This window comes from Tenrec ecaudatus, chromosome 1, assembly GCF_050624435.1.
Source record: "Tenrec ecaudatus isolate mTenEca1 chromosome 1, mTenEca1.hap1, whole genome shotgun sequence".
NCBI lineage: Eukaryota > Metazoa > Chordata > Mammalia > Afrosoricida > Tenrecidae > Tenrec > Tenrec ecaudatus.
In genome coordinates this window covers 121,220,014-121,245,969 of record NC_134530.1, presented here as the reverse complement: position 1 = coordinate 121,245,969, position 25,956 = coordinate 121,220,014, and the positions used below count along the sequence as shown (strand labels likewise).

The following is a 25,956-nucleotide window of genomic DNA, read 5'->3' as shown; positions in this document are numbered from 1 at the left end:
AGAACCCTTGATAATTTATAAATTATTATTTTTCCATGTTGTACACTTTCTGATGTCTCCCTTCACCCACTTTTCTGTTGTTAATACAAAACCTCCAACAACTAGAACAGAGTAAGCAGAACAACCCCTTTAATAAAAAGAGAAAAGAAATAGTAAAAATCAGAGTTAAACCAGTGGGAAGACAAGAGAACAATGCAAAAGATAAATGCAGCTAAAATCTGGTTCTACGAAAGGATTAACAAAATTGACAGTCTGCTAGCACAGCGTACCAAGAATAGAAAGGAGCAAACATCAATATCTAGGATGAGGGACGAATCAGAGACAATAACAACAGACCCTAATGAGACTAAAAGGATAATCACAAAGTACTATGAAGGTCTGTAATCTAATGAATTCAGAAACCTGAAAAACATGGATAAATATTTGGAAAAACAGTCTCTCCATAGATTATCTCATTCTAAGTTTCCATCGATAGATGAGTGGATTAGTAAACTCTGGCACATACACACAACGGAGTACTATGCAGCACTGAAAAGCACAGACAATCACATGAAACATGTCGTTTCATGGGAAGAGCTGGAAGGAATCATGTTAAGCAAGGTAAGCCAAACTCAAAAGGACAGATATAATATGAGTACCCACTCCACACTCCCTCTCATTCACAATGATAAGACTTTTGGGGTTTTGATGCCTGATACCTGATCTTATTGACACCTCATGATCACACAGGCTGGTGTGCTTCTTCCATGTGGGCTTTGTTCCTTCTCAGCCAGATGGCTGCTTGTTTACCTTCAAGCCTTTAAGATCCCAGATGCTATATCTTTTGATACCTAGACACTATCAGCTTTCTTCACCACATTTGCTTATGTACCGGCTTTGTTTCAGCGATCGTGTTGGGAAGGTGAGCATCACGGAGTGCCAGTTTAATAGAACAAAGTGTTCTTATATTGAGAGAATATTTAAAACTCTCTGTTTAATGTGATATTAATCAGAGGGTCCAGAATTCTTAGGGAAGGGGTAGCAAGATGTCAACATCTCCATCAGAAGTGTACAGACCTGTGTGGAGGATGTCCAGAACCATAGCTTCCAAGTTTTGCAATTTTGTTTAATAAAGGTTCTTTATGAGGAGGCCTGGTGGCATATGCACTGATCTGCTGACCACAAGGTCCGTGGACTGAACCCGCCAGCCACTTCAAGGGAGAAAGACGTTAAGTCTTGGAGACTTTGATTTCTTTCTTTTAATCTTCCCCAATCTGATGTTCAAATCTGTAGTATATTCCATGATATTCTAGTGATACAATAGGCACTCTTCCCCCCCTCCCCGGCCCCAATAAATGTCTCTGAGATAACTTCCAGTTTACAAGAAAATGCTGTGAAAAACATGTGCCCTCCCCCAAGCACTGCTTCCTGTAATTCCTTGTCTGCTTGTTGAGACACTGCCTGACTTGCACTCAGTGCTTTCCGTTTCACTCCAGTCTGGTTCTGTGGCAGTGACGGTCTCATTAGAACGCGCACAACATCCCTCGATGTTAGAGGAGTGAAATTAAAGCCCCAAGATTGCGTGGGAGACAAGAACTCACAAAACCACTCCACCTAACCTCAAGGGGAAAAGAAGGTAAGAGCGTTTACTATTTTCTCACCAAGCAGGGTTTGTTCCAGCTCTGCAGGATCTCTGGTCCAGGACAGAGCCTACGATAGCAGTGGGACCGGGTGGGAAGAATTTCCTAGGGACCAGCACCAACAAGAGCTGCTCTAACTAATGTGACAGTAGTTCTGGTGCCCTGGCCTCCCCAGCTGGTGTCCCTGAGGACTGACTCCCTGCTGTGCTCTGTGCTGAATCTGGCCCAGCAGTTGCGGGAGCTCAAGTGTGAAATGCTCAGGATTGTCTTTCCTTGTCTTGGCACTGCCTGTGCTGGCTAGAGACACAATTAAATGACTGCTGTCTCTGTTGAAACTTGCTCCTTAGTATTCTGATAACATCTAAGAATGTAAAGGGCATTATTTTCAAGAAAAAAAATCAAATGTAAGCTCACTGTTAAAGAAAGAGAAAGCTGAACTTGATATGAAAAGCTGAGGAAGATTCATGAAAACAGCACACTTTTAATCATATGCCTGTAGTTTCTTTGAAAGCAGATGTGTGTCTTGAGAAAGAGTACAGTTTTTTTTTTACCTGTCCATTCCTTAAACACTTCTATCCACTACTTTATTGAAAGGCTGCCCCTTTAAGGAATCTACTTAGTGCGTGACTGAGCGGTCGCTGTGAGTGGAAATCACTCCGTGACAGTGGTCTTGGTTTGGGTCTTTTTGGGGTTAAAAGGCAGTATCTTTGTCTTGGTTGTCTAAATACCCTGCCCTGAAGTTCTTGGCAGCCATGGCCTTCGGCCATCATCTATTTGTGCGATGTGCTCTCCTTCATCTCCCTTACTCTGCCTCCAAAAGAAAATAGACCATTTAGAAGAGTATTTGCATCTCCTTATTTAACTAATATTTATTTTCAATCCTTGTATCTTCATTGGACATATAGCTATTTAAAACTTTGCTTTATTAATTGGTGTATATACACACATTTATGAGAGTTCTTTATATATATTGGATAAAATTACTTTGAAAAAAACATATGACTGTCTTTTGAAGGTCAGAAGTTCTACATTTTGAAGATGAAGAAATTATCATTTGGGTTTTTTATGGGAGCATTACTTTCTTAATGCTGCCTTATCAAAATACCACAAACTGGGTAGCTTACAGAAAGAAACATTGTCTTCTCACAGTTCTGGAGACCAGAAGGTCAAATCAACACGGAAGCCGAGCCTTGTGTCTCTTACAGCTTCTGGTAGCCCAGGGCATTTCTAGGTGTTCCTGGATTTTAGATGAACTTTCACATGGTGTCTGCCTTCCCTGTATGTATGTGCCTTTGTTGCCTTCCCTGTGTCTGTCTGTCTGTCTCTGTTCTACCACTCAGAAAAGACTAGGCCCCAGTTCCCTCTAGTATGATCTTATACACGTAACTGATAGCATCCTCAAAGCAAAACCTGCTTCCAAATAAGATCACAGCTGAAAGCTGACCATATCTTTTGAAGGATTCAATTCAATCCATAATGTTGGATCCTGTTTTCAGCTTCACATCTAAGAAATCTTTGCTTAGCCCAAGATCACAAATGTTTTCTTAGAAAATTTTCATTGTTTTAGGTTTTAAATCTAAGTGTATGATAAATTTTGAGTTCTATTTTCAGTATGGTTCAAAGTACGTGTTGAAGCTCTCTTGTTTTTGCGTAGACTAGTCGTGGTTCAGTGCTGTCCAGCAGGTGCCACCTTACAGAGACCCTCTGGACAGTCGAATGAAACACGGTCCAGTGTGAACCATCCTCACAGCCATTGCTATTTTGAGATTATGGACATGAGGTGGAGGTCACATCTGACCTCTTATGCCTTCAGAAGGGAAGAGGAGAACCCAATACCAGCCCAAGGCTGAATTCCACAGGCAGAGGTCAGACGTATTTCCAAGCCCCATCTTTCTTTACCCTATTTGGACACCAGCCATTCTTTCCATGACACTCTGCTCTGTTGGGTTTGGTAATTTGTTGCAATGGGTACACCAGTGGTTCTCAATCTTCCTAATGCTGCAACCCTTTCATACAGTTCCTCAAGTTGTGGTGACCCTGAACCATAAAATTATTTTCGTTGCTACTTCATAACTGTAATGTTGCTACTGTTGCAAATCGGGTGACCCTTGTGAAAGGGTCATTCGACCCCCAAAGGGGTCGTGACCCACAGGTTGAGGACCACTGGGCTACACAGAACTCAAAGACAAACTCATAATAATGGGGGTTTGTTGGGGGAAATTAACAAGTTACCGCAAGTCAGCAACAGAAAACATTAAGGATACAGTCTTTGGTCTGTAGCAACGCCCCTTCTCAGCCAGCAGCCATATCTTTCTCTGGACTTTGGCCTTTCAGTCTCTCAGTCTCCCAGTCATGTGATTCATTGGCCTCTGCCTTGTTCTGTGAGCTGAGAAGCCAATCTCTCAGGGCCTGTTCTCAACACTGCTCCTCTGTGATGCCTCATGGTCTCTACCTAAGTCTTCCTCTGGTACCTCGGCAGTATGTGCTCTGCCAGTGCCTCTTCTTGCTTCATGATCATGAGTTTATTGTTCCTGCTTCTGAGATGGCTCTCTTATACCCAGAGGAATGACAAGATTAACCAGTTCCCTCTATTAATGTTTCACATACCCTATTTTCATGATCTCACCCAGTCACTTAGTGGAAGTTACAAAGACGTGGATAAAAGAGCCATATTTAAGCAATTTCAATTCACCAAGCTTACCATCCTTTTGTATGTATAAATTTAATTACTCTGCATTCATTTATTGAATAGATATCATTCCTCAAGAGAACTGCCTTATAATTTTGGTCAAAAACCATAAAAAAAAGAAACACCATTGCCTGTGTTGATTATGTGTCTCAGGTACCCAGAGTATGTTAAAATGATTAAAGCCTGAAACACAGCAAAGGGTATATAGTAAGTCCCTTGGTTGCAAATGCCTGACTTACCAATGTATGGATAACACATACAAATATGATGTAAATTTGCTTTTGCCTTTAAAAGACTGAACCAAACCCTACTCAAAATAATTCATCACAATCACCAAAAAGGAAAAAAAAAGCATTTGTGGAAAATTTTATTATCTTTTTAAAAATTTTCTATTGTGAATTATTTCAAGCACTTCAAGACATAGCATATGAGCAAGAACTGAAGGAAGATGCTCAAGCTGCACTGAACGCATTAGCCAAAAACAAGTCTGCAGGATTTGAAGGAATTCCAATGGAAATGTTTCAACAAGTATATATATTTTATTTCATAATTGAAATCCCACAAGCTATGCCATATTTCCATTGGCATGCACCCGCCAGTCTGTGATCTTTCTGCTTCTAGTTCATCATTCTGTTTGACCAGTATTTGGCTGAAAGAGTCTGAAGAGGGACCAAGGACTAGCGTCAGACTTACGGACGACTGAAGTTGAACTGGACTGGGATGACTTCTTGATATGTCAAAGTTCTTTTTTATACATAGATGAGTGTCACTGGATTTGCTTCTCAGTCAACTGGGCCTAACACAAGCACTTTATTTAATTCATTCAAGAATTTTTAATTTAAGATTTGTTGATCTTCATAACTTTGTGAGTTTTCATTAATCCAGAATATTTTATCCATTATTTTGTGAAAAAGTCTTTCTGTCCTTTGGCATATCCATTACCTAAATATTAACTCACAGTCATCAAGTCAATTCTGACTTACAGCAACTCTATAGGACAGAGTAGAACTGCACCTAATGAGTATCTGAGGCTATAAATGTTTATGGGAACAGAAAGCCTCATCTTTCGTAAGCAGGGCACCTAGTGGGTTCGAGCTACTAACCTTGTGGTCAGCAACCCAATGCATAAATATTGGACTATTGAAAATTATTCTATACAAAATAAAAAACTGTTTCTGTAGAGTCTCTTCTCTTTGCACTTCATTTTGAAATGCCAAGTTCACTAATCATTTATTTCACCAATTTTGACTGTTTCTTCCTATGAACTGATCAACACTCAGCTGATACTCAAGGGGATCTCTGATAATCTCCAGAGTCCTTCTTTACGTACTTTTCTCTCTAGCAAAACAAAACCAGGACACTTATGATTACAGATAGGTAGATAGATAGATAGATAGATAGATAGATAGATAGATAGATAGATAGATAGGTTTATATAGCAAGAAAGAATATTAATCTACACAGCAGTAGAGAGGGCTCAGTTCAACTCACTTTCATGGAATAGTTAATATTCTGAAGGTTCTTCAATTCACTCAGGCTGCCAGTCCAAGGTCAAGGAAGCAGACAGAGGAGTCTCCCCTCAGGCAAAACAAACAGAGTCAGCCAACAGGCAGCAGACAGCATGGTGGGGCAGCAACACTCAGTAGCGAGGGAACATAGTGAAGCAGGGCCCCCTGGCATCTCAATGTTTATTGATGTATACACGGTGACATGGTCCACCATCAGCATGGCAAAGCAGATCTCAAAGGAGCTCTAGTGATGCACAGCAAGGCAACACAATCCATGAGTTGGCTCAGCCCACAGATAGTGCAGCACATGGTTGAGGCCAAGAACTAGCTCAAGCTGCAGCATGCTAGTCCAATCACCAGGTAGAATGAGAGGAAATTCTCAGAATCCTCTTGAGAAGGCCATGACCACAAGGAAGGATCATCAGGCTGTAGCCTAATTGACAGGCTAGCTTCCACCTCTTCACTCTTAATACCGTCAAGCTGACATGAGATTATGTCACTACCACAACCACACTAAGTATATTACATGTAAACATAGGTATTGTTTGTGAGTTTTTTGTTTTCTCATAATCACATTACTAGTTCACTGTAATAAAAAACAAAAATTTATCAGTTAGTATAAACAGAATCTCAATAAAAAATAAGCCTTTGTTCAATTAAGAATTAATGGATATTTAATGAGAAAACAAAAAAAAGAATTAATGGATAAATCTTGATTTTCTTACATATAGTCAGTATGTATATATCCCTGCAGTGTATACTATTTTCCATTTAGTGTCTAGTAAATTTTGTGGAATTATTAAATGAATATCAAAAGGGAAAATTATCAACAAAATACTAGATGGAAAATTTTGATCAAGAGAGTTATTGAATATTGACAAATTATCATCTTACCATTATTTTTATCAATAGACTACTTTTGTAATACTTAGATGATTTTGTAAAATGGTACATATCTCTTGCTGCTATGAACAAAAGTTTTTCCCTTTCTAGGAAACTTTATGACTCCACCTTGCAAATCCAATATGCTGTAAAATCTTGATCTAATTAGAGACTAGAACTTTCTATTTGTCGCACCTCTTTCCTTGCAGATAAGGTAACATTCCTGAAGATGGCCTCAGAGATTCACATGCCAAACCCAGTGTGCCTCATTGAGAACATTAATAAAAACCTAATGGTTAACCAGGAAGCTTTGAAGATCCTGTCTGCCATTAAGCAGCCTCTGGTGGTGGTGGCTATCGTGGGCCTCTACCGTACAGGAAAATCCTACCTGATGAACAAGCTGGCTGGGAAGAAAAAGGGTGAGTGGCCCCAGTACAGCTCTACAGCGTGTCTTCTGTTCACGCATACTGCTCAACGTCAAATACGGTGACATGAGAAGTGAAAGTGCTGAGATGAGATGAATATTAAAAACTAACTTCCTGGTCACAATTAAGACTATTATACTCATACTATTCCGTAGAGATGAAATATTTGGCTTCATGATGTTCTTGTCTCATTTTGCTTTAAACCCAGGATAAGTTCTGTGTGGCCATTGCAATGGATTCTGGAACCAAGTAGAGAAGTAGAAAACAAATATTAACATTTTGACATGAACTTTAAATGTTTCTTTACTTTTATACAAATGAAATCATCTAGTTAGCACAATAAAACATGTATTAATATGTTCCATGTAGTAGCAACAAGTTTCCACTGACCTTTAAATAAAATAAACAGCTGTGCTGTTATTACCATCGAGTCAATTCTGACTCATGGCCATCTTATGATAGTAACATTACCCAGTTCTATGCCACCTTCACAATGATGTCGATGTTTGAGCCCATTGCTGCAGGTACTGTGTCAAGCCATCTCATAGAAACTCCTCTTTGCTCATCCGGGGATGCTGTGCAAAGGCACTCAAAATTGTTCAGCAACTGACCTACCAGCCTACATTGTCCTACAATGCAACCTCGAACAAAAGTAGGCTGTCCCCAAGCCCTGGTCATAGAATTGTTTACTTTTATATGAAGAAGGGTGGCAACGCCCTGCGTGTGGCATGTGCTCGGGTCTGGCTGACTTCTAGGAGTCTGTGCTCTGAGACCTAAACCAAAAACATGTCAGCAGGGCCTAGGGGGGGTTAAATGTGCTTGAGACAGGCTCAAGCGTGCTTTCCTTACTGAGGAGCAGAAAATCATTGTGAAAGTGGTGAAGGCTACATAAATGTAAATGAAGCTTTTTGAATAATAAACAAATAAAATGAAGGGGGGAGAAAGAAAAAGAAAGCCTTCCTCTTCACTGACCCTTTACCAAATATGATGTCCTTCTCCAGGGACTGGTTCCTCCTGGTGCCATTTCTAAAGTGCGTGCGACAGAGTCTTGCTGTTCTCATTTGTAAAGAGCATTCTGGGTGTTATATCTTCTAAAAGAGATTTAGTCATTCTTCTAGTAGTCCATGGCTGGGGGGGCGGGGGGGGAGTTAGTCACGACTGATCTCCTTCCGGCACAGAAGGGAGAAGGAGAACCCAACTCCACAACTGCCCCAGAGGCCAGACAGGCCTCCACCCTCCAACTCTTCTCAGCCTCTTCTCACACCAACCGTCTCTCTCATGGCACTCTATTTCTCTGCTGAAGTAGCCATCAGAGACTCGCAGACAATACTGACAACCATGGGCTTTATTTGAGCAGGTAATAGGTTACAAGACAGGATCAGGAATGTTAGGACACAGTTCTTTAATCTGCCATGTCTTTCCTCCTTCGTGGTAGCAGGCTCATGTCTATGTGGTCCTCAGCCTCTCCTTTACCTGACCCCTTCACCTCTGCAAGTGTTACAAAGATCTTTTAGTGCTGATAAATGCCCAAAAGGCCAGCCCATTCTGCGAACCAGTCCCCTGCCCAAAGTCATTCAGCTTTGTTCATTTCATAGGATGGGAAGCCCTTGCTGCTTCTCTACGCAGGGATCCAGGGCATCCTTCCTTGTAAAACTCTTTCCTGCTGGTGATGGTATTACCTGTCCTGCTTATGGGATGGATCAGATATACCCAGAGGCATGCAAAACTGACTAATTTAGAATACTGACCCTTAGTAGGACACTCGACACATTATTGTGAGGTTCCCACCCAATCACTTGTTTGGAGTTACAACTATAGACAGAAAAGTCATGTAAAGTCATTCTATTGCACCACAATGGCATATTTAATATCCCTTTACATACCATCCCAGTTCATTTCCACTCAGTAATGCCTAAGATATTGATTTGTAAGCATTCCATTTCCCTTTTAAGCAACTTCTAATTTTCCCAGATTCATAATTTGTACATTCTATGCTCTGATTATTAATGGATGCCTGTGGCTGTTTCATCTCCTTTGAATTATGCCATATCAGCAAATGAAGGTCCCCAAAGCTTTTCTCCATGTCCTTGGCGGGGCCAACTCTTCCACAGTCACATACTGTCTGCCTTCCAACTTTCGAGGCTCCTCTTCTGGCACTAGATCAGACAGTGTTATGCTGCTATTCAGAAGATGTGCAGCGGCTAATTTTTCAGAAGTGGACAGCCTTTCCTTCTTCCTAGTCTGGTGAACCTATCCACCCGGATGTCCCTGCTGGTATTTGAAGTACCTGTGGGAGAGCTTCCAGCATCACCGAATCGTGCAAGTCAGCACAGTTCAACAAACTCTCAAAAAAAGTATTGGATATTCTGATTTTCCAAATTCTCTGGTTGTAATTAAGAATACGGGTTTGTTGTTTCTGTTGACTGTTGTAACTTTGGGTGCTTAACTTCTTAAGGCAAGTTCCAAAATTTGTTGTTAACGCTCTTCCCTTAATATCTCACGGCAGGCTTCTCTCTGGGCTCCACGGTGCAGTCTCACACCAAGGGAATCTGGATGTGGTGCGTGCCTCACCCCTTGAAGCTAAACCAAACCTTAGTTCTCCTTGACACCGAGGGGCTGGGAGATGTAGAGAAGGTAAGGAAAAAGAGTTTTCAACTTCATATTAAGATTCTCATTTCCTAATATCTTCTACACTATGTAGGTTTTCCGTTTCCACTTAACCACAGTGTTTCTTTCTGTTTCTGTTTACATGTTATGAAGCCAGGTTTAGCAACCAAAGATAGGGGGTGGGGCAGATCATAAGCCAGAATTCTACCAGAAGAGCATGATAATCAGGAGATAATATTCTATTCATTAACCATAGGTTCTGAGATAAGCTAGTTAACTCATTTATATAAAACAAATAGAAATAAAATTAATGCCCTAAATCTTATCCTACCTAGAAATGTACTTAAAAATTTGTGTTATTAAGCTTCAAATTTGGGGGGGTTATTGATTTGGATTAATATATATTAAATCATTCCATAGTTCAATCGCATCCAGCAGAATTGTACATTCGCTACCACATTCAGTTTTCAAACATTCTTTTTCTATTTGGACCCCTTCATGTTATCACCCCTCCCCCCTGCCCCCACCTCTGTGCCCCACTCCAATCAAAACCTTTATTCCACTTGCTGACTCTATAGGGTCATTGATCCTAGTTTTCATACACCCCAAAATGAAAAAACATATATCACAACTTCAAGAAGGTGACCCCAATAACATAACACTTCTGAGGTTCTCCTTAATATGCACAATCAAAAACCAAGCTAAACAATAAAACCTCAAAACACATTGAATTTTGGAAGCCAGATTAGTTCCAGCATGCGTCATAAGGGGAATCTTCTGACAAGTTTTAACTGTTCAAGTAAGATTTATGCCTTTGACCTTCTGTACCCAACTCTCCAATGCACTCCATTTAGTGACCACTTTCCTCCCATCCCTCAGTTGTGGATGGAGGGAGTTCACCAACGGCTTGTTTCCTATGAATCTTGGGTTTCCACCTCATCAATAGCCTTCTGCAAACCAGATTCTCAGACTTTGGGCTCTGATACTCACCCCTCCTTTCAACTTCGGATTACATGATTTACAGTCCTTCAGTGACTGATGATGGTGTGCTTCTTCCATGTGGACTTAGTTGATATCTCACTTTTATGGCTTCTTGTTCAGAGACAAGCCTATAAGACCCCAGACACTATTTTATTTGACAGCCGGGCACCATCCAATTTATTCACTACACTTTGCTGTAGCACCGTCTCCTCTGCGTTCCCTTCCTGGAGGCGATTATTGAGCAGTCCAAGATGTAAAAAACGAATTGTTCTTAAGGTAGTCCTGAGATTTATTGTGAGTCCTAAACCTGTTCCTGCTTGGGTTTTTTCCTTTCAATTTATTATTATTTGAGGATTAACCCATATGACATGCCATTGTGTTGGACTTTAACTCTGTCATTAACACAGTTGCCTTAGCAAATTATTTGACTTCTTTGAATCTCAGCTTTTTGATTTGCAACATGGATATAATAAATATGTGACCTACCTCATGTGGTGTTTTGAATATTTAATAAAAATAAGCAGTGCAAAATGTCAGGTGCAAAATAAGTATTCAATAAAATAAATAGACATAGGTTTACTCTTATTCAAAGGGGCTTCAAAAAATTCATGGAAAATTTCTATTATATTTCAAGGAATTTTTGAAGCCCCTTTGTAAAAGAAAATTTCACTGCGATAAAGAGATAGCAAAATTAAATGTTATTTAGGACTTAAATTTTTTTAAAAAGCTAAATTTTATTCAAGAATGTGCGATAATTTTTGAGTATTTATTTTGCAATTATCTGAAAATGCTCGTAAGAGAGCTTGGTTAGTGATAACCCATGAATCAGCGAAAACCTCAAATACAAAGGACAAATTGAAAAAAAGCCCACAACCAACTAAGAATCATTTATGTGTAATTATGACTTCCCTTTACAAAGTCTTGGTGGTATGGTAGGTATAGTTTGAACTGCTCACTGAAAGACCAATAGTTTGAGCTCACTCACCTCTGTGAGGGAGATGGGGAGGCTCTTTGTGCTCACAAAGATGTGCAGACTAGGAAACCCACAGGGTCACTGGGAGTCAGAATCCGATCAACAGCAGTGACCGTGGTTGGGGGTCCCTAGTCTCACACCATTCCCATTAAACGGGCACACGTTCCCAGTGCTAATCAAGAACATGCTATGAAAACAGAGCGTGTGAGATGGATTCCAAAAGTTCATGGGAACAAATCCAATATCTCTTCACCCGCTTTCTCCACACACTTTTTGAAGACCTTCATATTTCTGGCCTGTGTTTGATGTGCAGGGCGACAACCAGAATGATGCCTGGATCTTTGCCCTGGCGGTCCTCCTGAGCAGCACCTTTGTGTACAACAGCATGGGAACCATCAACCAGCAGGCCATGGACCAACTGCAGTATCCTTTTGTGCTCAAGGATGGCCCCAGAGCCAGAGGGGACCCTGGGGTTAATAAACAAGCTATGTGATTTTGAATCAAGTGCTGAGGAAAGAGCTCGAATACCTACAGCTATATTGACATGGGTTAAGATCGTATCAAAGATTTGGAATATATAAAATGAATATAGGATGAAGTGCCCTAGCATTTGTGTGACTGTTCCTTAATTAAGTTATTCAGCTATGTGACAGAGCTGACAGAACGAATCAGGGCAAATTCTTCTCCAGATGTAAGTCAGATTGAGGATTCAGCTGACTTTATGAGCTTCTTTCCAGACTTTGTGTGGACTCTGAGAGATTTCTCCCTGGATTTGGAAGTAAATGGTCAACCCATCACAGCAGACCAATACTTGGAGAATTCCCTGAAGTTAAGCCCAGGTAAGAGAGACTCAGGAGTAGAGAATGGAGAGTCAACTACACTATAAATTGTTATTTTTGAGTGGGTGTTAACATCTCAAACTGGTTATACCTAAAAATTAATGCTTGTTCAATATCTGAATTAAAATACAAATTTTAATTACACCACTTGATAAGTAATTAGTTAAACAAATCCTCTGTTCAGAGAAAAAAAATGTTTTCTTTCTTTCACCTTGTCCTGTGCTATGATTAGATTGAGTTTCTCTCGGTAGTTAGGGTTTGTGACATTGTAGTTAGCCAAATAAAATGAAGAAGAAGAGATCATTTGAGAAGGCAACTGATTACAGTAAAGTGTGAATGACATAGTAGTTCAGGGGCTGGAAAACTGTAGCACATACACACCAATTCCAGTCAGCCAACTGTCTTTGTAAATAAAAAATATTATTTTAACACAGTCATGAGCACTTCTTATATACATTGCCTATGGGTGTTTACATGCTACAAAAAACAGAGTGGAGATGTTTGAAAGAGACCATTGGGCTACAAAGTAAAAAACGTATTTATGTGTTGGTCCTTGGGAAAAATTAACCAATTGAATTACAAAAAACTTTGTAAATCTTTTTTCAGGTAATTTTCAAAAAGATAAAAATTATAACCTGCCCAGACTCTGTATCCGGAAGTTCTTCCCCAAGAAGAAATGCTTTATTTTCGATCGACCCGTTCATCGGAAGAAGCTTGGCCAGCTGGAGACACTGCACGAGGATTGCTTGGATCCTGAATTTGTGCAGCAAGTTGCAGTCTTCTGTTCCTTCATCTTCAACCATTCTAAGGTCAAGACTCTCTCAGGAGACCTCAAAGTCAATGGACCTCGTGAGTGCTCTGTCATTCTAATAATTATGAAGCATAAATTTGGAAGAAATAATGCCCACCAAGTCAAAATAGACTCAAGGGTAGTGAGTGAAGAGTAAGAATTTCAGCTTACAGGAATGTGAAGTGCATTGCTATTGTCTTAACTTCCATGTGATGCCAGTAGGTTCTACTAGGTCTTGCTAGTCATACGTCTCGGAGAGGAAAAGATAGAGAAGCCAGAGCAAGACATTCTGTAGCTTGATACTGATGAAGTCAGCAAAACCTGTGCTGTTCAACACAGTAGGTGGTAAACTGCAAACACTGATCATATGTCAGGACAGATAATATAGACATACATAGCAGAGCTTTTGTCCTGATGGTATTTGATAGTAAAGTGGATATAAACATTAAATAAATATACACCTGTCCTATATAGAACTCATAACCCAAACCAAACTCACTGCCTTCTAGTAGATTATGACTCATGACCACCCCATAGAACAGGGTGGAACTGCCCCTGTGAGTGTCTGAGACTGTCAATCGTTGTGAGGGTAGAATGACGCGGCTTATTACTGCACAGTGGCTGGTAGTTTTGATCTGCTGACGTTTCAGGAGCTGCCCGAGGAGTAATCCATATGGCACCAGAGCTCCTGTTGTTGCTGTCCACATATAACCAAGGGATTTGGTCGAAGGCCAGGTTCTGATCCCTAGGTCTGGGGGTTCCTGAAAGTCTATATTTCTAACAAATTTGCAGGTAATGCTGGTGCTGTAGGTAGTGTGTTATAGCGCTGCTAACAGACATGTTCAGGATTGCACCACCTACAGTGAATATCGCCGTTTGTTTTTAATTTGTAGGTCTGGAGAACCTAGTGCTGACCTATGTCAACGCCATCAGCAGTGGGGATCTGCCCTGTATGGAGAACGCAGTCCTGGCCTTGGCCCAGATAGAGAATTCGGCTGCAGTGCAAACGGCCATTGCCCACTATGACGAGCAGATGGGCCAGAAGGTGCAGCTGCCCACAGAGACCCTCCAGGAGCTGCTGGACCTGCACAGAGCTGTTGAGAAAGAAGCCATTCAACTCTTCATCAAGAGTTCATTCAAAGACAAAGACCACTTATTTCAAAAGACACTAGCGGTAATTTCTCTCGCTTACACAAAATGAGTTTTAGATGACGAAATACTTAAAAATGAAATGGATGTTCATTTTAAGGGGCCAGTCTTACTCGACTTTAGAATATTAACAAGCACATCTTTTTAACTACAAGGGCCTTCAAACTCTTTGTGGGGGGAAATGGGATTAAGGGATAATGGAATTTGCTCAAAACATTTTGGAGCCCAACATGTAAATGGAGGACAAATTATATTATTATGGACTCAAAGCACCAGGAATGAACTACACCTACTCCTTACTGATTGACGTGATTAGATTGCAAACAGGAGCTTGATATAAAAAATAATATTATGCAAAATTGAAGATGACAGCATTATTACTTAACTGTAAATTTGCATCATTTCACTACTGCAAACCACTGAGACTCTGGCTCCAGGAGAGTTAACACATGACCTTCACCATCATTGCTAGCATTGCTCTCACCTTGCACATCACCTTCTACTGCTCCCAGCCCTATGTCATTAATGAGCACAAGGATTGGGTAGCAAATTTTTTTCTACTGTCATAAATGGGACATGTTGGCTAACAAAACAGTCATTAAGTGAGGCATACATGTCTTAATCTTCCCCTTAGTTTAATTGAACATATTTAAATTTAACCAGAACTTCTAATCAAGACATATGCTCACTGATATCAGACAGATTTGATATTAGAGGTAAAAGCAAAATAATTGTAGTCTTATTTGTTATGAGCGGGATTGAATTTTACATTTGTTCAGGGGAGATCTTTGGCACAATTTGGAAAGGAGAAATTCATTGCTAAATTATAGCATAAACTAGCACTCTCCACTTTGACCATCACCTCCAATAGAAAGGGATTCCAGTAGAGTCAATATCCCATACAGTGCCTATATACCGTGTGTACAGGTAATCGACATTGTGGAGAAACAGTTTCTGAAATTCTAACCTCTTCCCCTGCTCTTCCCCTCAATCCCTGTTTCCGCATTAAAGGAACAGCTAGAGAAAAAGAGAGATGACTTTTGTAAACAGAATCTGCAAGCATCTTCGGATCGTTGCTCAGCTTTGCTTCAGGACATCTTCAGCTGCCTAGAAGAAGACGTGAAGCAGGGCGTTTATTCTAAACCAGGGGGATATCGGCTCCTCCTTCAGAAGACACAAGAGCTGAAGAAAAAGTACTTGGAGCAACCCAGGAAAGGAATACAGGTAACTAACTTGGTCATTTCTGTAGCAAAGTCAGTTTTTTCAAATATGAATGTGATCAAGAGTAATTACCCACAAAAATGCCTTATGGTCTACATAGTTTATGTTCCTTCCTTCAATAAACACGCACAGTATCCTCATTAAAAAGAAGATATTCAACTCGCACTTGAGTTGCAAATTGAATAATCAAATTAATCACCATTTTAAAAATCATTTTATTGGGGGCTCATACAGCTCTTATCACAATCCATATAGCAATCCATTGTATCAAGCACATTTGTACATATGTTGCCATCATCATTTTCAAAACATTTTCTTTCTAATTGGGCCTTTGGTATCAGCTCATTTTCCCTCTCCCCCACCTCCCTCCCTCATGAATCCTTAATAATTTATAAATTATTATTCTTTTTTTTTTTTTTGGTGGAGATGCCAGGGATCGAAAAATTATTATTCTTTTTCATGTGTTACACCAACCACTGTCTCCCATCACCCAGTTTTTTTGTTGTCCATCCCCCTGTAAGAGGGTTATATGTAGATCATTGTGATCAGTTCCCCCTTTCTCTTTCTATCTTCCCCTTACCCTCCTGGTATCGCTATTCTCATTATTGGTCCTGACGCGTTTGTCTGTCCTGGCTTTCCTCTGTGTGAGCTCTTATCTCAACCTGTGTACATGCTCTGATCTAGCCAGATTTTTAAGGTAGAATTGGAGTCATGATTTGGGGTGGACGGGAAGCATTAAAGAATTAGAAGAAAGTTGTATGTTTCATCGGCACCCTGACTGGCTCGTCTCTTTCTTGTGGCCCTCTGTGAGGGGATGTCCAATTGTCCACAGATGGGCTTTGGGTCTCCACTCTGCAATCCCCTCATTCATATTGATATGCTTTTTTGTTCTGGGTCTTTGATGCCTGATACCTGATTCCATCAACATCTCATAATCACGCAGGCTGTTGTACTTTTTCCTTGTGGGCTTTGCTGCTTCTCAGCTATACGTTTATCTTCAAGCTTTTAAGACCCCAGCCAGCTATCTTTTGATAGCCAGGCACCATAAGCTTTCTTCACCACATTTGCTTATGCACCCGCTTTGTCTTCAGTGATCATGTCGGGAAAGTGAGCATCGCAGAATGCCAGGTTAATAGAACAAAGTGGTCTTGTGTTGAGGGAGTACTTGAGTCAAGGCGTGATGTCTATCTGATACCTTAATACTTAGCATATAAATATATGTATATAGATCTATTTCCCTATCATTATATATAAATATATTTACATATGTACATGCCTGTATTTAGACCTCTGTACATGTTCTTTGCCTCCTAATTCTTTCCTCTATTTCTTTTTACTTTCCTCTTGTTCCATTATCATGTTCAGCCTTCATTCAGGTTTCAGTAACTCCTCTCAGCTACATCGCCCTTGATCGAGCCCCAGCAGGCATCCTACACTCTCCTCACCATCTATTTTAGATCACTTGCTGTTGCCTTGTCCATGAGCTTGTTGACAGCCCCCTTCTCTCCCCCCCCCTTCCTGTGTCCCCCTGGTACTGTCCGTCCCATTGTTTTCTCCTCTGGATTGTTTATCCCACCTATCTTATCTAGATAAACATGCAGAGACAATAATAAGCACAAAAACACGACATCGAAAGAAAACAAAACAAGAAATAACAACAAAAAGAAAGTATAAATCAGCAGTTCTCAACCTGTGGATTGCGACCGCTTTGGGGGTCGAATGACCCTTTCACAGGGGTTGCCCAATTCATAACAGTAGCCAAATTACAATTATGAAGTACCAACAAAAATAATTTTATGGTTGGGGGGGGTCACCACAGCATGAGAAACTGGATGGTTGAGAACCACTGCTGATAGTTCCAAGTCTGTTTGTTGACCTTTAGAAGTGTTTTACTGTTGTCTGATGGGGTGCCACACCCTAGCCTCACAGTCTATTTTTGGTATTCCCCAGGGGCTTCATTGCTTTGATCCCCTTGCTGCTCTGTTGCATGCCCTTAGTGTTTTGCCCCAGTGTGATGGGGTCAAATTGGCCACAATTCCCACACTGTCTCCAGTGTTGTCCCCCGTAGTGCCATGGATCAGTGAGGAGCATCATGTCTCCTGGTGGGACCAGCCCTATGGTCTTCTCTGTGCATTGGCTGCTCTGAGCAGGAATATTGTTCTCAGGACTTGGTAGTCCAGAATGTGTTCCACTCTCTCTCCTTCCCTCTTTGCTCCCGTGTGCTCTGATCAGACACGCCCCTCTCCCTGAGATGTGGTTTCAGTGCTGTCCTCTGAAGTGCATTCTTCTGCAGGGAGTGGGGGGTGGGGTGTCCATGTAGTTGAGATTGGAGCCAGCTAATCACCTTGTTTTTTGTAACCATCTGTTATGCTGTCATTTACCCTCGACTCAATAGCAATCCCATCCAATAGAGTAGAAAACCACATAAAAATTTCTTAATTATATAATGTATGACAGGACATCACCATGGCTTTCTGCCACAGCTACTAGGTGGGGTTAAGCCACTAAGATTTCAATTAGCATTGGAGAGCTTAACCATCCCACAACAGGAACGCCTTTCTTCTATTGTAGCTGCTATTGGTGGTGCTTCTACACCACAAGGGACACAAAACCAAAGATGATTGCTTAAGAAAAATAATAATCTACTGATTTAAACTTCACACAGGCTAATTGAACTTTCTGAACTTAAAACTGGCTTTCACCCCTGCTTGCTTCCTGTCTCTCCTCTACAAGACATCAAAGGAGAGCAAAGTCAGCAGGCAGAGAGGATGCTGACTCCCATCAGCAAACAAGGAACCCAAATTCACTGCAATTGCTCTTAGCAACCCCCCCGCCCTCCCCCCCGCCCCGTGGGTTTCTGAAACTGTTTAAGGGAGTAGAAAGCCCAGTCTTTCTCGTGTGGAGCTGCTGCTGGTTTCAAACTGCCCGCCATGCAGATTTCACCCAATGCATAACCACTACGCCACCAGGCTCCTAGGAGACAATCATTTCCTTTGAAGCCAAGATTCCTGCCTTGGAAACATTCTTGACTCAGTAAAACATGAATGCCCAGACACGGAGATCTCTGAGGAATGCAGGCACCTCAGATGTTGAAAAGAGACCAGTACTTTCTACAGCCAACCTGTTGAGAACCTTATTTTTTTAAACAGCCACGTCTACATTTCTTTGTCCTATACCTCAAGGAAGACAGAATAAAGTTCTCTTTGTAAAGCCAAAAAAAAAAAAAACCAAAAAATTGGCTTTCATAGTTCCAGGAAAACTGGGTCCAAGACTATAAAGAATGTTATCATCTCCTTCTGAATCGGTTGCCTACCAAACATTCTTTCATTCTTTCTTTTTTATTCACATTCTTACAATATGTTTACTACATAATGACTTTATTTCGTAGCAAACTCATCCCAGATGGCTAGCAAGGATGGTTACAAACTTAGAGCCCTCAATCTACAAAGGCCTGAGATACTTTTTCCTAGTTCATTTCAATCTGCTATCAATGACCTTGTGTAGTAGAGGGATATAAATGGCCAGCCGGGAGCACCCCTGAGAGGGAAGCATTACCTGAGCCAAGCTCACTAGAGCTAAAAAGGAATAGTTCTTAGAGAAAAAAGTGAGCGACAAACAACTATGTGTGTGTGTGTGTGTGTGTGTGTGTATCCTACCTATCATGTATATATACCCTACACATCCTATACATACCCTACATATCACATATATCCTTTATATATATATATCCTACACATACGTTCTATATCCTACATATCCTATATATGTGTGTATCCTACCACTAACTCTATATTCTCTTCTTCCTAAGGCTGAAGAGACTCTGCAGAAATACTTGATGTCTAAGGAGGCTATGATGGATTCAATTCTACAGACAGATCAGACACTTACAGAAAAGGAAAAGGAGATTGAGGGTGAGGAGCAAGTCATAAACCCAGAGAGCTTTCAAAAATCTCTGGAAGATTTAAGTAATTTGACTGGAAACAATGACCTATTCCAGATCAAAAGGCCGCATTTATCCAGAGATGAAGGTCAGATGGCAGGGAGGGGTAGGAAAAAAGGACTGCCAGAAACAGAGGAAGTGGAATAAGTGCTTTACTCTATAAAGATTGCGATCAATAGCATGAACAAAACATGTGCAAATTGTCTAATGAAAAATTGATTTCCTCTTTAAGCTTTCACCCAAAGTACAATAAAAATAATTAGCTAGAGAGAGAGACAGACAGACAGACAGACAAAATCTGGGGTCATTAAACTTGACCAAGAACAACAACATGTATTAGCTTCTGAAACTTTCCTAATTGTATTATATACTTCTACTGTAGCCCAGCTACCCAAAAGAAAAATCACTGTAGGAAATTTCATTTATGAAGTAAAAATTAAAATTGCATATGAAAGAAAAAGGAGGCAACCGTGTAATCTTATTTTTTCACCCCTTTCTTTTCTCCTCAGTGGAACGTGTGAAAACTGAAGCTGCACGGGCTTCTGCAAAAATGCTGGAGGAAATGCAAATAAAGAATCAGCAGATTATGGAACAGAAGGAAAAGAGCTATCAGGAGCATGTAAAACAGCTGACTGAGAAGATGGAGAGGGACAGGGCCCAGTGGCAAGAAGAGCAAGACAGGATTCTAGCTATTAAGCTTCAGGTAATTTATTACACCATCTTTGTGCTTCTATTTTCTCTCTGTTTTCCCTGATCATAAACACAGTGTAGAGTGAGAATACAAAATGCAGAAGGAACTTGTATGCTCACTTATGTTTTTCAACCCTACTTATGTCTGATTATTGACTATGTTATTTGCCATTATATCACATCCAGTTCTTTATCTGTATAACCCTTAATAAATGGTAGCTATTATCTTGCTGATAAACATCAAGGACTGCAGCTTTCAGTATGGATTTTAACTCAATGTAAAGGACACAGAAACGCTCACAACTGGACCAACAGGAGTCATGATAAAGGAAAAAAAGAATGATGTGGTCAAGGATCGCGTTTTACTTGGATCCACAATCAATCAAGCAGTCGATAAAGTGAACTGTGCATTGTGTAGGCAAACCTGTTGCGCAAGACCGTTGTGTTGATGAGTAAAGAAGCCATTTCAAAACTAGGTGTGGCTGGCCCAAACCATGGTATTTTCAAATGCCTCACACGCACATGAAAGTTGGACAGTGAATAAGGAAGATCAAAGAAGAATCGACGCATTTGAATTATTTTATAAATAAGGAAGATGGAAATACCGTGGACTGCAAGAAAAACTTAACAGTTCTATCTTGGAATAAGTACAGCCAGAATGTTGAATGGAAGCAAAGATGGCAAGATTTAATCTCACATATTTTGGCCATTTTATCAGGAAAAACTAGTTCTTGGAAAAAGACATCACACTTGGTAAAGCAGCTGGGCGGTGAAAAAGAAGAAAACCATCAAGGAGATAGACTGACATAGCGGCTGCAACCATGCGCTTAAGCCTCGCCATGATCATAAGTGTGGCGCAGGACAGGGCAATGGGCCTCTCTTTGGTGCATAGGGTCAAGATCAGTAAGAACTGACTTGATGGCACCTAGCAGCAACCTTGTCATAAGGACATTGATATTCACATAGCAGCCGCTTTTGAACCTCACTCATACAAAGAGCATCCACCACCAGCAGCTGTGAGAGTTGGCTACCATATGGTCACATCACCTCCTTTGAGAGATACCTGGGAACATGTGACCCCTAATGTCCCTGTTTCTATAAAGAGTTTTCCTAAGATGGTGTTCTCAGTATATTAACTGCACAATAATTCCCACCTTGGGCTTTTCTTATAGGAACCTAACCTAAGAAAATTGTTATTAGGCCAAAGACCCTTCAAGCACCACGCTGAAGATATACATAGTCCATCCTAAAGCCAGTTTCCTTCCTAATTTGACTTCTTCCTGTCTCAGTGAATCGCTCAAAGGCCCACTCCTCTGGGAAACTGGTAACACATATTCTTAAAATAACTCTCTGAAATATCTGGAAATGGAGCTAAAGTTATGTAATTAAGAACATTTACTCAAGAAAATCTACTAAAAATTAGTAAGAACAGTGAGTATGTCCTATTTGAACTCAGTGAAATGGAAACTCTGCTCTAGTCTGCTGAAGTCAAGAAAAGGGTGTGCCTTCCACTAAGATCCCAGTCAGAAAGCTGAATCTCAGGGCGTAGCAGAATGTAAGCATTTCACACACTGTTTCTAAGTACTTCCCCTTCTCTCTCTCTCTCTCAAAAAAAGGATTACCATTAAGACAATTCTAACTCATTTAAGACTGAAATCTGTACAGGAGCAGATGGCTCCATCCTTCTCCAGAGGAACAGCTGCTGGGTTTGAACTGCAAGTCTTTTGGTTAGCATTCTAGAGTTTATCCCAGACTGCCACCAGGGCTCCTGAGGCTAAATTCCAGGCAAGGACAGCTGAGAAATGAATGCTCAGTTTTTCCTCAGACCTCCCACTCATAGGCTAGTGTCTCTACTGTGGACACAGCACCACTGATCATTCTAAGACCCTGCTCTTCCTTGTCCTGGTTAATGGGCTAGGGGTTATACATAGTGAAAGACTAGATGTGAAAACCTGGGCTTCTGTTCAATTGGTTCTCTGCTGAGCACTCTAAAGCTGGGATGTCCTTCAGAGAGAAGCACACCATTGTCCTTCCTCAGAGCAACAGAGCCATGGTTCAAAGGTTTTGCCCTAGAAAGAGAAGCAAACTATAGCATAGAGTTCCACAACCCTTCCTGTGGTAATTAGATGATTTTATGTGAACTTGGACTTTTATGACAGTGTAGTGGTAAAACCCAGCCTGCCAGTTAGGTCACAGCCTGATGATGCCTCCTTGTGAGTGTGGCATTTTTATAAGCGGGGAATCTGGGAACATCCCTCTTGCCTGCCCTTTGCCTTCCTGCTTGCCGGGACTCGGCCACAACACTCGTTGTCAGCACCATTGATAATTTTAAGACCCTGATGTTCCTTGGGTCCACAAACAATGCTCATAGAAACAACAAACAAGAGATCAAATGATGCAATGCATTGTTTAAATCTGCTGCATAAGACCTCCTTGAAGTGTGGAAAACAATAATGTCGCTTTGAGGACTAACCCAAGTCAAGGTATGTTCATTCACCCTGTATGCGCAACGAAACGGAAGCAGAATCTATGCATTTGAATTAGGGTGTGGATGAAGAATATTGAAAGTACCATGGACTTCCAGAAAAATACACTAATCTGTCTAGAAATAAGTACAGCCAGGATACTCATTAGAAGTGAGGATGGTGGGGAGGAGGGATGAAAATAAGGAGGTGATATCCAATAGAAAGTTAATGTCTAGAAAATGTTGATGGCAACATATGTTCAAATATGCTTGATACAATTGATGGATGGAATGCTATAAGAGCCCCCAATAAAATGATTAATAATAATAATAAATTAATTAATTCAAACACACCCCACCCCCCCAAAAAAAAGAAGTGAGGATGGCAAGATTTCATCTCACATATTTTGAACATGTTGCATTGAAAGATTATATCTCTGGTCATTAGGAAACAAAAAACAGAGGTTCAGCAATATTAAATAACTTCCAATGTGTCACACAATTTAGTAAGGTATCTGGTCTATTTTCATCCCTTATTAGAATCTGCACTGTTTTGACATTATTTCAAATACCATACCAACTTTGGTTTTAGTTCTAAAAGAAACTTTAGGAGAAAAAGGACACCTTAACCCTTTAACCCAGCGGTTCTCAACCTGTGGGTCGTGACTCCTTTGGGGGTCAAATGACCCTTTCACAGGGGTCGCCTGATTCATAACAGTAGCAAAATTACAGTTTTGAAGTAGCAATGAAAATAATTTTGTGGTTGGGTGTGGGGGTGTCACCACAACATGAGGAACTGTATGAAAGGTTCGTGGCATGAGGAAGGTTGAGAACCATTGCTCTAACCCCATTTGAGCTTACCTGTGTGACCACCTGCCCCTCCAACAAGGCTTTCTATGTCGTGCTTTAAGTCAGTATTGAATCTAAATTTCCTTGCATAAATCCAATATGACCCTAATCTCATGTAGGCGAGAGGGGTGTGGATAAAATTCCCTGATCTAAGATTCTGACATATCATCAGATTTTGAGACTGCTGTTTATTTATGTGCTACGTGTGTGTATGTCTGTGTGGGTATATAAAAGGGTCTATAATTCATAGATAACATTTGAAACAAACGTATGGATAAGGTTGTTCACAAAGATGTATACAATTAACAGGAAGAAAGGCCGAGACTGGTATTATAGGTTCAACAATTCCTCAGGAGGCATGAGCTGCAGATTCTTCTTTAACTAAAGAATTGCTAGGAGAGACTTCACAAGAGAAAATATAATGAAAGTTGGGGCTGGAGAAAATGTTAAAAGTCAAATACTGAAAACACCCATGAATGTGGAAACTGAAGAGAAGGTAGAGATCTTACATAATGCTGCACTTTGTTAAACTTCCATTCATCTCTCCTTAGGAACAAGCCCAACTCCTCAAGGAAGGATTCCAAAATGAGAGCAAACGACTGGAAACTGAAATAACAGCTCTACGAAACAGAATGCTACCTCCACAAAACAGAATACTACCTCCACGAAAAAGATGCACCATAAGTTAAAAACCTAAAGAGCAGAATTCTTTCATCCCTCGTACCCACTACAAAACTTAGAGTTTCGTAAGGTAGCTTACAGAAAAACAGATATTATTATATCTGATAATAATTCAGTCTTGTATTTTTGTAACACCCCAAATTTGCAAAGACAGGCAATACAATGGTTGTATTCATGTTTATTGTTCTAAAGAGATTATAAATTGTGTGGTCAACCAAACCAAACTCACTGCCATCGAATTGACTCCAATGCATGGAGACCCTAGAATAGAACTGCCCCTGTGAGTTTCCAAGACTGTACATCTTGACTAGAGAGCCTCATACTGCACCATAGGGTCTCTGAGGCTGTAAATCTTAACAGAAGCACATTGTCCCATCTTTCTGCCCCAGAGAGGATGGTGGGTTCAAACCACCAACCATTTGATTAACAGACCAATACTTGATCAACTTTAGGGGGAATCATTCTTTCAAATGGCCACCAGTAGTCAACTGAATAATGAGCAAAGCCTTAAGGAGACAATTTAGGGTTCCGGACATAGTGTGTCCAAGTTTACGATGGATACCAATGACAGGAGAAACCACTCTAGCTTTTTGGTAAACACAAGGTGCCGTTCCCCTCTGGGTTAAGATTATAATCTGTTAATGGTCGATAATCACTGATGACTTCCAAGCTAAATCAACATAATAGGGAAACCTTGACTATGTAATAATCTCCATCGGAAAATGAGAGCAAGTATCACCATGGGTAGGAATTTAGTTCTTAGCAAATATACTACAGAAAGAAACATCTTCTCTTCTTTAATTCACCCAAATTATCATTTTAACGTGACATCAGGAACTTTGAACTTACACTGGACTAAACTCAATGAGATGATGACAACCGGATAGTATGCATTTGTATCAATGTGTAAGGCACCTGATGCTATAGTGGTTATGCATTGGGCTGCGATCCACATGGTTAGTAGTTCAAAACCACCAGCTGCTCTGAGGGGAAAAGATAGGGCTTTCTACTCCTGTAAACAGTACAGTCTCAAAACCCAACCAAGGGATCACTATGAGTCAGCACTGACTGTATGGCAACGAGATTTGACCAAAGTGTAATATGCAAACATCAACTTTAAATGGAACATGTGATAGAAAACTGAGATACTTTAATGATTGATTGCTTTTAATCTTAAATATTAGGCTACTATTTTCCCAATTCTGAGCATGAATATTTGAAAGCCTACTTGATATTCCCTAAAGAAAATATAGATTGTTTTGGTGCCATTTTCTAATTTAATAGTGTACTTATTATTATCCAAACATATAACCTGTTTCCCAATTATCAAAAATCTTGAATAAGTAGTTGATGCTATTCAGATGTTTTTTTTTAAAGCTATAATGAAATATATTTCATTTGACATTTTATTCCTAATTTTTTTTCTGTTTTTCACCACCCCCCCCCCCAAATAAGAATTTAGTCTTTATATAAGTGGTCAGTACTTTTCTGTAAAGAGCCACCTAGTAGATATTTAAGGCTATATAGGCTCCATAGTGTCTTTCTCAACTACTCAGTTCTGCCACAACAGTGCAAAATTAGCAAGACAATACAAAAATTAATAGGCACAGCTATGTCCTAATAAAACTTTATTTCTAAAACCAAATGAT

At 40.3% G+C, this 25,956-nt stretch overlaps 1 protein-coding gene across 1 annotated transcript; it reads left to right on the top strand.

Moving 5' to 3' along the window:
- Positions 1-1,431: 1,431 nt before the first annotated feature.
- LOC142456820 (guanylate-binding protein 1-like) lies at positions 1,432-25,956 on the top strand. The gene is made up of 11 exons (XM_075558108.1): positions 1,432-1,615; positions 6,908-7,117; positions 9,630-9,757; positions 11,998-12,107; positions 12,327-12,523; positions 13,130-13,372; positions 14,207-14,487; positions 15,474-15,686; positions 19,492-19,594; positions 20,133-20,326; positions 24,178-25,956. Exons 2-11 carry the CDS (start codon positions 6,928-6,930, stop codon positions 24,313-24,315), a joined length of 1,797 nt encoding a protein of 598 aa, XP_075414223.1. The 5' UTR covers positions 1,432-1,615; positions 6,908-6,927; the 3' UTR covers positions 24,316-25,956.

Excerpts from the sequence above, each read along its gene's own strand:
- LOC142456820 (XM_075558108.1), top strand. The coding sequence starts at position 6,928 with ATGGCCTCAGAGATTCACATGCCAAACCCAGTGTGCCTCATTGAGAAC. Across the intron at positions 7,118-9,629 it reads GCTGGCTGGGAAGAAAAAGG|GCTTCTCTCTGGGCTCCACG; the intron begins GTGAGTGGCCCC and ends ATCTCACGGCAG. Across the intron at positions 15,687-19,491 it reads AACCCAGGAAAGGAATACAG|GCTGAAGAGACTCTGCAGAA; the intron begins GTAACTAACTTG and ends CTTCTTCCTAAG.